This window comes from Struthio camelus, chromosome 20 (assembly GCF_040807025.1).
Source record: "Struthio camelus isolate bStrCam1 chromosome 20, bStrCam1.hap1, whole genome shotgun sequence".
Lineage (NCBI taxonomy): Eukaryota > Metazoa > Chordata > Aves > Struthioniformes > Struthionidae > Struthio > Struthio camelus.
The window spans coordinates 13539513-13552793 of NC_090961.1; the positions used below are offsets into that span (position 1 = coordinate 13539513).

General features: G+C 62.4%; 2 protein-coding genes across 2 annotated transcripts; both read left to right on the forward strand.

The window, feature by feature from the left end:
- Positions 1 to 278: 278 nt before the first annotated feature.
- C8G (complement C8 gamma chain) lies at positions 279 to 5794 on the forward strand. The gene is made up of 7 exons (XM_068915328.1): positions 279 to 608; positions 2115 to 2251; positions 2978 to 3048; positions 3442 to 3549; positions 4404 to 4505; positions 4817 to 4855; positions 5510 to 5794. The coding sequence occupies exons 1-7, from the start codon at positions 474 to 476 to the stop codon at positions 5521 to 5523; spliced, it is 606 nt and encodes a 201-aa protein (XP_068771429.1). The 5' UTR covers positions 279 to 473; the 3' UTR covers positions 5524 to 5794.
- Positions 5795 to 9031: 3237 nt separating this feature from the next.
- LOC104139743 (lipocalin-like) lies at positions 9032 to 13096 on the forward strand. The gene is made up of 7 exons (XM_009668057.2): positions 9032 to 9506; positions 10849 to 10988; positions 11310 to 11386; positions 11609 to 11722; positions 12116 to 12217; positions 12502 to 12527; positions 12919 to 13096. Exons 1-6 carry the CDS (start codon positions 9408 to 9410, stop codon positions 12525 to 12527), a joined length of 558 nt encoding a protein of 185 aa, XP_009666352.1. The 5' UTR covers positions 9032 to 9407; the 3' UTR covers positions 12919 to 13096.
- Positions 13097 to 13281: the final 185 nt, after the last annotated feature.

Here is a 13281-nt window from a genome sequence, read left to right on the forward strand (position 1 = left end):
CCCGTCCCCGCTCAGGCCCCGCCCCTCTCCTTAAGGCCCCGCCCCGATCAGGCCCCGCCCCCGGCCCTGCCCTGCCCTGCCCCCGCCGGGGGGGTCTCGCCAGGGCCCGTGGGGTCGGCAGGCCCCGTGGTGGGGCCGGGGCTGGAGCAGCCGCCCCAGCCGCCCCAGGCCCAGCACTGCCCGCCGGGCCCGCGGCACCGAGGCGTCGCCCCCACCTCGGCCCTCCGGCGCGTCCCCCGCTCGGCCCCCGGGCAGGCCGTGGAGGCCGCTGGGCCGCCGGCGCCCGCCGCCTGGCAGCGCCCCAAGCAGGCCGCGGTGCTGCGTGACCCCGCCGCCCTCCGGCCCCTGCACCCGGCCCCGCCGCTTCCCATCAGAGCGGCCCCGCTGCCCCTTGCCCCGCCACGGCACAGCACGGCAGGGCGAGCGCCGCGCGGCAGGGCGACGCGGGCCCCGCTCCGGGCTTGCAGGGCACCATGGCCCCCCTCGCCACCCTCCTCTTCCTCGCCCTCCTCCTCCCGGTGTCGCAGGGGCAGAAGCGGAGGCGGCCCCCCCCTCCCGAGAGCCCCATCGAGAAGGTTGCGATTCAGGAGAACCTCAGTCTGCCCCAGGTGAGGGGTTGGGGCATTTCGGGGCCTGCAGGCGGCCCCACCGGCCTGTCCCGGCTGGAGATGGGGCTGGGGGCACGAATGGCTGGGGGCGGCTCGGTTCGGAGCAGCCTAGCAGGGGCCCCACTTGCTCAGAGATGCTGGAGCGCTGCAGCCTGTCCCCCCAGCCCTGTCCCCGCAACGTGTCCCCGCTCAGACCTGGCCCTGCAGCATGTCACCCCCCAGATCTGACCCCCAGCGTCTCCCCCAGACCAGATCTCACAGTATATCCCCCAGACTTGGTCCATCAGCACGTCCCCCCCTGCCCTGACTCCGCAGTGTGTCCCCCCTTAGACCTGGCGCCCCCAGGATGTCCCCCACACCACCCGGCGAGGGGCCACAGCAGCACGGCAGGCTTAACGCCTGTCCAGAGTGGCTCAGCCCCACGGCTCGAATCCTGAGAAGCGCCTGTCCCCAGGCTTTGCGAGGTGTCCAGAGAACTGACGCACGGGACAGCTTTCAAAGGCCAAGTCCTCGCCGCAGGCGGCCCAACCCTGGCTGGCTGCCATCCCACAGGGCGCCCTACTCCTGCGGCTGCCTGCAGTACTTGCGCTGCTCAGCCCTGGGGCTGTGGGCAAGTCAGGGCTGGTCCGATTGCTCTTGATTTCGTATTTGGAGCTCAGTGCTCCCCACAGGGCACCAGGCACAGCCTCCAGCCCCAGTGCTGGGGCTCGAGGTGATGGTCTGCAGCCAGGAGCTTGGGGGGTTTGCTGTGGGGCCCCCCTGGGCCAGGACCCCCGGCCAGGCCTGGGCCGTGGGGACAGGGTGCTGAGGTTTGCCCACCCACATGCCCAGGACCACTCAAGGTACTCTCACCCCTGCTGGCAGTGACAGGCTTCGGGGGGACGCCTTGGCCATCCCACTCCCTGCAGCTGTCCTCCGGCCTGTCCCTGTGCCAGGTTGGGGACGTGGCTTGCTTGGCTCCTCGCCACCTCTTATCTGTCCGTCTCCGTCCACCTGCCTGCTCCTGAACAAGGGCCCTCAGTGAGCAGCACCTTTGGGCACACCAAGGGACCGCGGGCATGGGCAGAGATGCCAAGCAAAAGGAAACGTCATGGAAGTAAGAGCTGGCACTCCCAGGCAGGCCAGCAGGGCTCTGGCCAGGCCCTGTGGCACTTCTTGGCTGTGTCAATGATGGCATTGGGATGAAACAGGCACTGTCTTGATGAGCCTGGCAGCACCCGGTGCTTAGCCTTGCCTGGGCCAGTTCCATCCCCTCTCCCGGGAGGCAGGAGCAGGATCCGACCCTTAGCTGGACATGGGCTGCGCCAGCATGGCTGGGCATGGCCGTGGCTGGGGGAGCACCCTGGCCCTGCAGGTAGCCCCCACGCTGTGTCAGTCAGGGGGACGGGGTTTCTGGCTCCTGCTGCCACACAGCTGTGGGCTCGGGGCAGTGGGTGCTGGGGACATGGGGTGGTGGTGGCCCAGGGGCTGCAGCCTGGCAAGAGATGCCAACCCCGTGCCATACAGTTCACAGGGAAGTGGTTCCTGGTTGGCATGGCCTCCCGCTGCAGCCACCTGGCGGAGCACAGCCACCGTCTGGAGGCGACGGCGCTGGTGGTGGCTGTTGAAGGGCAGAGCCTGGCTATCAGCACCTTCAGGAAGCTGTGAGTGACATTGGCCCACTAGGACTTCAGGGAGGGACAGGAATGCTGCAGGCAAGTCAGACTGGGGCTGGTGCCCCAGCCATGGGCTCCAAGGAAGACAGATGCCCCTGGAGCAAAGCAGAGGTGGGCTCTCCCTCAGGAGCTCTCATGCTAGAAGTCCTGGCCACGGCAGGGCTGGCATTGTGCTAGTCCGGTGGCCACCCAGCCCAGGGCAGCCTTGGACTGTCAAGGCTGGGTCTCGAGGGGTTAGGCAGCCGACACATGCAACTCTCACCCACCTGGGGAAACTGAGGCAGCAAGCCAACATGCAAACCCTCCACAGCTGCCCAGCAGGGGACTGACTCTTAAGTGCCAGTTCAGCAGCAGCACAGTGGAGGAAGCTGGCCTTCGGCATGTCCGTGGGAGCTTCCCCCTGGTCATGGAGTGCCGTGGCCTGCACCAGGGTGTTGGAGCATTTTGAGGAGCCGATGCCAGGCCTGGACCTGCTGCAGGGAAGCAGCAGGGATCGATGGGCACTCAGGCTTGGCAGGTTTTTGGACTCCAAATCTCTCACGGTAGCCCCACAGGGCTCTCAGATGACCCTTTGCAGCATCTCCCCCATAGAGAAAACAATATCCGGGAAAAACACATCCTGTGTGCACCCTGGCGAGCAGGGAGGGCAGTGACCTGGCATCCTGGGAGGTCCTCTCCAGCTTGCACAGACAATGTCCTTCTCTCCCCATACAGGGACGGGATATGCTGGGAGATCAAGCAACACTACCTCCCTGCCAAGGCCCATGGACGTTTCCTCTTAAAGGGTGAGGGAGGCCAGGCAGGCCTGGGGTGGCATAGGGACCACAGAGCTGGAGTCTCCAAGCCCTGCTCCTGGCCAGGAGGTCAGGTGTCCTCTGGTGTCCTCGTCCCCCAATGCCCTTCCAGTATCCCAGTCCTGGGCTCTGAGTGCTCAGTGCTGAATGCCATCATAGGCAGTGCCAACTAGTGGTGGGTGGTACCCACTGGTGGGAAATGGCATTCCCGCAGGGGAGCAGGATGCACCAGCTCTGGCCCTGATGTTCACCACCTTGTATGCCCCTCTCACGGTGAAGCCAAGGCTCCTGGATAGTACCAGTCCCACCGTGCACCCAAGAGGGGATGCTAGCCGTGCCTGGGAGCTAAGTGGCGTTGCCCTGGGCTATGGCTGTCTTTCCCAGGCCGTGGCTACAGCAGCAAGGTGGACGTAGTGGTGGGGGAGACGGACTACAGCAGTTACTCCATCCTCTACTACCAGAAGGGCCGGAGCATCTCTGTCAAGTTATACGGTGGGTCGATGTTGAGGGGCTGCTTTGGGAGCTGAGGTGCACAGGTGCTGGTGGATGTCTGGGCCCCATGCACAGCAAAGCTGCCCCAAATTGGATGTCCTACTGAGCAAGGCTGGGGCAAGGGGCTGATCCTTCTGCTCAGAGCCCCGGGTTGTACCCCTTCTCATCAGGCATCTTGCTGTGCCCTTTGTTCTCTGGTCAGCATGTGTGAGCTGGTGACACCATGTCTGGCACAGGCAAGCTGGTGGGGTCACGTCCCGCACATGTGAGCTGGGTCACAGCTGGCCAGGGGTGGTTTGGGGGGCTGGGGTGGTTTGGGAGTGGTAGGCCAATGCTAGGCTCAAGGCATGCTGAGCCCTCCAGACCCATGGAGGACCCAGATGCAGGGGTGTCCATGGAAGAGCTCAGCAGAGCCTTGTCACCTGATGAAGAGTTTTGTCCACAAAACGCTGCAGGGGAATGGAAAGAATCGCCCCAGAGCAAATCCTGTCCCTATGGGGGCAGCTCAGTCACAGGGAGGCAAATCCTGCTGGGGGAATCGAGATGTTTCTGCTCACTAGTTTGTGGCGTATCAGCCTTTGCCCGCTTGCTGCCTGCTGTCCCTCCCTGCAGCCGGTGTCACATTCAAATGAGAGGTCATGTCATCCTGGAAAGCTGCAGTTTTTCCCCCTGAGCATCAGCAGAAACTGCTGTGATAGTGGCAAGGTTTTGTAACTGGCTTTCCTGAGCTGAAAAGCCCTTTGGCCCTGAGTCTCTGCAGCAGGGGGTGTGAGAGCTGGGGGCTTTCTGGTGGGGACAGACGTCCTATCTGTCCCCCAAGGCCACTGATGGCATGTTTTTCCCTTCCCTTGCAGGACGGGCCGGCCGAGTCAGTGATGCTGTTGCGGACAGATTCGAGCAGCATGTCAGGGCTGTTGGCCTGAATGAAGATGTGACCTACTACTTCCCCACATACGGTAGGTGGTATATGGTCCCCTGGGAGTGCGGGGTGCCCATGACGATGGCTGTGCCTGAGGATCTGACACCGGCGTTTGTGGTGTTGGCACCTCTGACATGGGGAGGGGAGGGCAGGCATGTCCACAAGGAGTTTGAGCAGCTTGTGGCCCTGTATTGCCTGAGAGCAGGGACACGTGTGGGGCCTGTCCCCATGCCATGGCTTCCCTCCTGGTAAAGGACAGGGCTGTGCCATAGCGTGGCCCTGGGGTGCATGGCAGGGGTGTCCCAGGTGCCTGGGCAGGGTGACCACGGTGGGCTCTCTCTGTTGCAGGGTTTTGCGACTCCGCGGATGAGTTCCACATCCTCGACGGTGAGTTGCAGGTCCCTGATGAGACACTGAACCGCCTCTATGCACCAAGCTCAGGCTGGGCTGCACCAACCCACACAGGGCCTGGCTCGCAGCTCTGGGGCTGGCAGTGCCCGCATGAGCTGGACTGTGCCTGCGGGGCAGTGGGCACTACGGTGGCTATCCCTGCCCTGGCTGCAGGCTGAGCACGCTGGGCTGGTCCCGCACCTCGCCACGGCTGTGTGGTCCTGCCCAAAGGGTGCAAGCATGCTGGTCTGGCACGAGGAGCAAGGCCTGCCCCAGGAGTCCCTCCGCACCCTTGTACGGGGCTAGGAGGGAGCAAGGCGTCCCCCAGGGCAGCCATTGGACGCACCCTGGTAAAGCAAATTCCCATTTGTCCTCCATATGGGTCAGACTGGACTTAATGGGGTCTATATTGAGGTTTCTTGGGGTGAGGGTTGGTCTGTTCTGGGATTCCCAGGGACAGGGGCACCCTGGGGTGAGGGCTGATCTATGCTGGGGTCCCCAAGGAGGGGGACACCTTTGGATGAGGACTGGGATCCCCAGGGACAGCTCTGTCATTTATCATTGGTTCTTGGGGAGGCAGAGGTGAGTCTCCAGCCCTGCCATTAGGCTCTGATATCTCCCCCAGCCTCTCAGCACCTCTTTCCTTTCCAGAAACGAAGCTGTAGACGCAGACAGCGTTGCTGAGAGGTCCCCAGAGCTCAGCGGTGATCCCGTCTGACTGCTTGCAGATACGGGGCAAGAGCCAGGGCTGGCCAGGCTTTGATCAGATACCTCTGCCTGCTCTACAGCCCTGGCATGAACCCTGGGGCTCCCCAGCTCCTTCAGCTGTGGTGACAGCTTGCCATGTCACCCTGCAGCTTTGTGTCACCCCTCTGCTCTGTGCCCTGTGGCTCCTGCAGCAGCCAACGACATCCCAATAAACACCTTGGAAAAGGGTCCTTGCCTCAAGTGTGTCACCCCTTGATCTGCCCCCAGGCCTCCTGCCACGGAAGGGCTAACACAACTTTTGCCTGAGGATGAGCTTGCTGGCGTCACTTCTGTGCCCAGCTCAGGGACCAAGCTCTGGCCTGCTGTTCCCAGGCTGGACAGGTGCCTGGTGCCACTTGGGGGATATGCAGCCAGGAGCCCTTGCCCATGATGCTGCCGGGACGTGCAGCCCCTCCACACAACCCTGTCCTCCCCTCCCCGAGCCTGACTCAAAACATGGGGTGCCAAGGCAGGAATTGTGATGTTTCTTAATTTACTCTCAGGTCTTATAATTCAAGTTATTCTGGCTCGTAGGTGATGAAGTACCCAGAGCTCAGTGACAAAACACGGTGTCAACACTGCATGCACCTGTGGAAAAGCACAGCGCTTGGTGCTGTCAAGACACGCAGGCTTGGGGGTTGCTGGGGACCTACTCTGTATCAGCTCTTCTCCCAGGACATGGCAGGAGATCCCTCACACCTTAGGGATCCCGAAAGAGGAAACCTTGGCCCTGCGGTGGTCCTGCTTCCTATCGCCAGGGCCTCTGGGACAGTGAAACACCCTGTTTCCCTGCCCCAGCCTTGTGGATTGTGTTCTCCAAGGGGCTGGTACCACTTGGGATCAGACCTTTATACGGCAAGGGCTTCCCAAACCCTGCCCTGCACCAGGCAGAGCCCAGCTAGCGCAAAGCAGAGGAAGTCCCTTGTATATAGGGAACATGCAGTTCCCTACAGGGGCCGTGGGAGGTTTGGAGCCAGGGATGCAACCAGGATTTTGGGGCTGGATCTTGTTAAGCCTGGGGCTGAACCCCCTTACAATACCCCTTTCCCTGCCAATCTGATGCACGTTCAGCCTGGTGGAGGGCTGCCATGTTATGTGTTCACCCTGTGGTCTGGGGCTGGGGTGCCTCAGGTACCAATGCCTCGGTGCAGACTGGGAGGTTCAAGAGGGCAGGGAGCAGCCGGGGGCTTATGCTGAGCTAGCAGCTGGCTGAAAAGCTGTTTACCCAAAGGCCCCTCTGCAAGAGGCCGGTTGGGCGCCCTGGCCACCCTGCAGCCCCTGCAGAGGGAAATAGCCCTCTGCCTCCAGCGTGGGTGTTTTGCAATCTTAGCGGAAACTGTTAACACATGTTGTTTATCAGAGGAGTTATGTAAGGAGCCACCACGTGACTCCTCCACTGCCGGCCCCCCGATGAAACCGGCCATTGTCCCAGGTGCCCACGTGTGAGGCACTCATGTCCAGCTGGGCTCGCAAATTCCCCCCGGCTGTCTGGCTGCTCTGGCCACGGCAAGGCTTCCTGGCCAAGCCTGCTGCTTTGCAGCATCGACATGTTACGGACTCCAGTCCCCCCATTACAGCTCACTTTCAACCCTGCACCCAGCAGTGGTGCTGCTCCCCTGAGGTGGCTGCATTGGGGTGGCAGCATGGTGGGGTGGACATGGCATAGGGTCTTTTGGAGATGGGACACCAAGGGGGAAGCCCTCCCTGGCTCTCTGGAGCCTGTGTAACTCCGCCCGGACCTTGCCCTCATGCCTGCGCCCCACTCTGCTCCAGCAGCGGGCTCAGCCTGTCCCGCACTGCCGAGGTCCCCATGTTCCTGCGCTTGCCACATGCCAGTGCCTGGTTTTGCCCCTCTGTGAGAGCTGAGCACCCTTAGGCACCCCGAGGCACCCTTCTAGGCACCCTCGCCTGCCACCCAGGGCAGGGAGCAGGGGACGCCAGGGGAGAGGGCAGGCTTTGTGGCCCTGCCTCAACGCAGGACTGTGGGGGCACACAGGGATCCTCCAGGCCTCCGTTGCCCACCAGCGAGTCCCAGCAGCTGCAGCACCCCGTGGGGTGCCAACCCCCGCTGGTAGCTGCACCCACCACCCGAGGGTGAGCCCAGGCAAGGGCTGGCACCTGCCCCGCAGCACCCACAGGGTTGTGCGCCGGCTGGCGCTGAGTGAGCCCCAGCCCGGGCTCACGCAGGGGCCCTGGTCGGGCTCTCGTGATGCTCAGTCCTGCCCGGCTCAGCTTTTGTTTTGTTTTAATAAAGCCACGGAGCTGGGCCCAGCTCAGCCCCCGGCGTGTTTTGGGCTGGGGAAGGAGTGGCTCCCAGCTGGACGTGGGGAAGGGAATGTGCTCCGGCTGCGGGGCCGGGTGGGCTGCCGAGGGGAAAAAAACAGCTGTTGTGAAAACAGGCTCCTTATGTAAAGGGCCTTGGCAAGACTGCTCTGCCGGGACAGCTGCCGACGGCCCGGCTGGCGGCACGCGGGCGGCCAGCCAGAGCCCCGGCTCTGGCAAGAGGCACGGCCAGGCTAAGGCTCTGCCCGGCGCATCCTGGCAGGGATGTCAGAGCTGGGCCAGCCCGGCTGCCCACCTCTGCCGCTGACACCCCGTGCTCACCCGCAGCCCTGGGACACCGGCCTGGCGTCACCGAGGTCACAGGGGCCTGGAGCTCTTTTCCCCCCACCAGCCACCCTGTTGACTTCCCCACTGTCGGCTTTTCTCCAGCCAGGATTTCTCTGCCAACTCAATTCCCCTCCTCAGTTAGCTGGGCCGGTGTGCCAACCGCCCAGGGAAGGTGGCATGGTCATGGGCGCAGGGACGCAGTGCTGGCGGACATCTCAGACACACTGCCCTGCATGTACCAGAGCCCTTTGGGGGTGAGGCGAGCCCGGCCCTGCAGCCAGACCCAGGGCTGGCACTGGGAGGTGACCGGCTCGGACCTGTGCTGCCCAGCCTGGATTTGGGGGTGCTGCGGGACCACATGCCCCTGAGTGCCGGGGAGTGCCTGAGCCATGCTGATACCTCCTGTCAGAAGGGCACAACAGAGATCAGGGCTGTAAAACCACATCAGACCCCTGGAATCGTGGGGTCCCAGAGGGAAGGGGGGCCATGTTAGCTGTGGAGCTGGTTGAGCTTTTCTCTTCCTCATGAAACTTCTAGAGGCCTGTGGGGCCTGGGGCGGGCAGCAGGGCTGGCCAAGGTGCTCCTTTGGGCGATGCAGGGACTTGGGTAAAGTAGAAGGTGAGGTCCCACAGGAGTGCCCAAAGGTGGCCATGAGTCCCCTATCTGGGATCAGGACACCGTAGGCATCCAGTATCCCCACTATGTTGCTTTGGCCCCTCTCTGAACCCAAATGAGGATGTGCTGCAAGGATCGGGCAGTCGGCAAACCCTGGCCCTCGGTCCTGGCCACCCCAGGTGGCCCTGGCCCCCCTTCCGTGTTGGTGGCCAGCCTTGGCTCTCCCCACACCGGTCTCGAGCTCTGCTGCGCCGGTGGGCAGGGAGAGCTGCTAAACTGGCTGCAAGTTGTATTTTTGCTGCAGGGAAGTTTGGCACCCGGAGGCAAACATCTAAAATCAACAGGAGGGAAAAATCTGCAGCTTCCCAGGCTGCACTTCGGATTCGGCACTCACCCCTAGTCCTGCTTGCATAACAGCGTGGGGGGGAGACGGGGCTGGCCTGCCTGCAGCGCTCGCCCCCTGGGGCCATTGCACGGCCTGCCCATAAATAGGGAGCTCGCCCGAGTCTCCAGCACTCCGGCACATCGCCTGAACTCAGCTCAGCTCAGCACAGGAAAGGGCAAAGCGCTCGGAGACATGCAGGCCACGCTGCTCAGCATCCTGGGGCTGGCCCTACTCGGGGCGCTGCATGCACAGGAGAGCATTCCTGTGCAAGCCGACTTCCAGCAGGACCAGGTGATAGCAGCCCGGCTGGCATGGGGGCTGGCGTGGGGGCGCGCGGGACGTGGTGGGGATCATCTCCCAGCAGATGCGGAGAGTGTGTTACAGATGGATGTGGGACCAGGCTGTCCTGGGCTCTGGAAGGAGGAGGGCACCCGATGCACCCTTAGTTCCCCATCCCTTGGCTGTTCCAAGTCCTGGGGGTTCGGTTTGGTGGACCTTGGTTTGGTGGTGTTTCTATAGATGCATGGGGGTCTTGGAGGGAAGGACTGAGAAAAGCAAGCTCAGTTTGACAGATCTCATGGAGAGGGGCCACAGACCTCCACCCCCCGAATACAACCCCCAAGCCACCCCTGGACAGAGATCTTAAGAAAGCAAGGGCTGCTGTGCTGGGGAGGTGTGTGTGTGGGGGGGGGGGGGTCCCATGCACCCTTCTGCCCTTCCCAGCCCCCGCAGCTAGCTGCTGGCATGCTTGGGGTGTTAGTGATCCTCATCCCTCCACAGAGGGCAGGCCACAGTCTGCTCCCGGCAGAGGAGGGGAGGTCCAGGCAGCCAGCACGCCTGGGGTCCTAGCCCCTTGGCCTGAGCCCCACGGGGTGCAGAGCAGGCTTATGCTATGCCATGAACTGCCTATATGTGGCTGCTCTGGGAAGGCAACGGGGCTGGAGACAGATCCTGCAAGGACAGGGGTCTGGCATGTCCCTGCTGAGCCAGCTCAGCCTGCCAGTGCTTTCAGCCCTGGACATCTCCAATGCCTGCAGCCAGCTCCCCTCTGGGTCACCTGGGCAGTTGGCCCCAGGGAGTAGGCTGGGGCAAGTGGAGCAGCCCATCAAGTGAGCAGTGCTGGCCCTTGGCCCAGGCTGGGTTGCCGGCTCAGTTGCTGGCTGTCCTGGACACCTGCCCATCACCTTGCCAAGGGATGCCACCCATCACAGCAGTGACTGAGACACTCTTTGTGCCTCTGGCTAGATGCCTACAGCACGTCTGATTCGGACATTCCTTTCCTCCGGCCTGGGCATGGGGGAAATAAATAGGAAGAAATCGCCCTTAGTGCTGAGCACTGAAAGGCATGGTGTTAAGCAGGGGGAATCCTTGCTTCTGGGTTTTGTGGAGACAAGGAGCTGAGCAAGACCTTCCAAAGACTGTAGAAGCCCCCTAGGTGAGGAAGATGCCAGGATACAGTCCTGCCGCAAGGCACAGACTGATGCTGGACAGAGAGGTGGCCTGAGCCAGGCGCTCCTGGTCAGCTGAGGGGTAGGACTTGTCCCTGCTGCTGCCACTCATGGGGCAGCAGGTGTCAGGGCAGACAAGACAAGGCATAGTGCCCAGCCTGCGGTTGAGACAAGGTTGTGTGCAGTTCACAGGGAAATGGTACAGCATTGGCCTGGCCTCCAACTCCAACTGGTTCAAGGAGAAGAAGCACCTCATGAAGATGTGCACCACAGTTGTCTCAGCCACTGAAGAAGGCAACCTGGAAGTTACTTCCACCTACCCCAAGTGAGGACAGGCAACATGATGGGTGAACTGCTGGCACCAGGGGAGATGGGTGGCAGCCCCAGACTGCTATGCCCAAGGGTCACCCTGGTGCCTGTGCCTCCCTGACCCCCGAAGGGCCTGCCCAGGGGGTGGTGGGTGCCCTTGGGGTGGCAGGGAGCCTGATCCTGCCAGGTACTGGGTGCTCCCCCTTCCTCTGGCACCAGCAGGTCTGACAGCTGGTGTATTGGGTGCTGGGGAAGGTTGGTGGTGCTGGTGTTTCCCCCATGGCCACGCAGGCAGCTCCTCTCCAGCCCCTCGACAGCTTCGTGCTTTGCTTTCCAGGGCTGATCGGTGTGAGACAAGGAACAGCCTTTACATCAAGACAGAGCAGCCAGGGCGGTTCAGCTACACCAGCACACGTGAGTATCTGGTCCCACGGGCCAGGGTCCCAGTGCATCCCTTTGCAGGCAGGATGGTGCCAGGACAGCCCCTGCATGCACCTCGGCAACACAACCCTGGGCCCTGGGCATGGGCACTGCTGCCCCTGGCCTGGCACCAGTGTTAGCTGTGCCTGGCACTACCTGCCTGCTCCCTGCCCTTGCCTTGGCTGGGCTGAGACGTACCCCCTCCATCCACTGCAGGCTGGGGCAGCAAGCATGACATCCGTGTTGTGGAGACCAACTACGACGAGTATGCATTGGTGGCCACCCAGATCTCCAAGAATACCGGCACCTCCACCATGGTGCTGCTCTATAGTACGTCTGCACCAGCGTCGGGACCCCCGCTTGTCACCCACCGCTCTGCACCCGAAAGAGCAGGCTGTCTTGGGATTTACTTGGCTGGGAGATCTCTCCCACCAGAGAAGGGAGGCAGGATCTCCCAGGGCCAGTGGCTGGGATGCCCAAGCCTGTGGGTACAGCCAGGACATGGGGTCCTGCCCAGTATCCAGAGTGACCAGCAAAATCTGAATCACCTTGAGTGATATGCAGCATAGCTGGGTCTGGACCACTTTCCTGAAGGGAATTGCTCCTGCCAAGCTCTTGCTGGGCTTACACTGCCCCTGGGCCATATGACCTAGCACTGCCCGCTGGGTGATGAGTAGCAGAGCTTGCTCTCACTCTCGCATGATCCTGCTCTCCTGGCTGCAGGCAGGACTAAGGAGCTCAGTCCCGAGCGCCTGGAGAGGTTCACCCAGTTCTCCAAGGAACAGGGCCTGACAGATGAAGATATCCTCATCCTGCCCAAAACAGGTAATAACAGCCAGGAGGAAAGGCTGGAGAGGTCAGATGGGGTGGAGGGAAGCTGGGCCCTACTGAGCATGGCACCCCCAGCCACATGGGTCCTCCCAAGGCATGGGATGGGATGGGATGGGATGGGATGGGATGGGATGGGATGGGTGTCTGGCTGGTGATCCTGGCTTCAGAGGGATGCATGGGTGGGATGAGCGTGTTGGGGTCCTGCGAGGAGGGTTTGGAGGGCAGTGGTCTCGCTGAGCCTGTGGGTGAGCTCATCTCTGGTTTTGTTCCTTCTGCAGATAAATGCATGGCTGACGCTGCCTAGGTGAGTCTTGTTTTCTCTGGTGCTCAGACCAGCCCCACATGGGGGTTTATAGGGGAGGTGCTCAGAGACGCTCCATTTGCAGAGCCCCCCAGCATCCTGCCCTGGCCCTGTCAGGCTGCTTCAACCACATCCCAGCTCCTCTCCCTGGGGATCTCTCTTCCCCTCAGGGGGGAGAGCTCCCCAACACTGTTCCCCATGCAGATAGCTCTCCTGTAGCCCCAGTAGCCACTTTATGCCCTCCCCACTGTGCAGGAGAGCTAGCCCCACAGGACCACATCGCCCTGGGCCGTGGGATGGCTGGTGCCCACTTGCTTGGCACAGGACTCCGAGGGCCAGCATCACCCCATCCTCTTCCCCCAGCTCAGCTGCGTTTGCCTTCCCTCTCTTCCAGGTGGGCCCCACGAGCTGCTGCTGGGCTGGAGCCCAGAGAGTGCCACGAGCGGAGCAGCCACCCCCACCCCATCCCCAGCACTCCCATGCCATGGCGTCACCCTTTGCTTTCTACCTTTGCACCCCCACATCTGTACCGCCTCCCCGCCAAAGCCCCATATAAAACACCAGCCCTCTGCCGTTGTCTGCTGGCTCGTCAAGGGGGGTGAACAGAAAGGGGAGCCCTGCTGGGGCCTCTTAGGGTCCTCCCTTACTTGAGGACTGGTGCGGAGGGGGGCATCCACATCTCCCCACCACAGGCTGTCCCAATTCCCCCCAGCCAGCCACTGGGTGGGTAGGAGCAAGCACAGGTGGTGCTGATGCA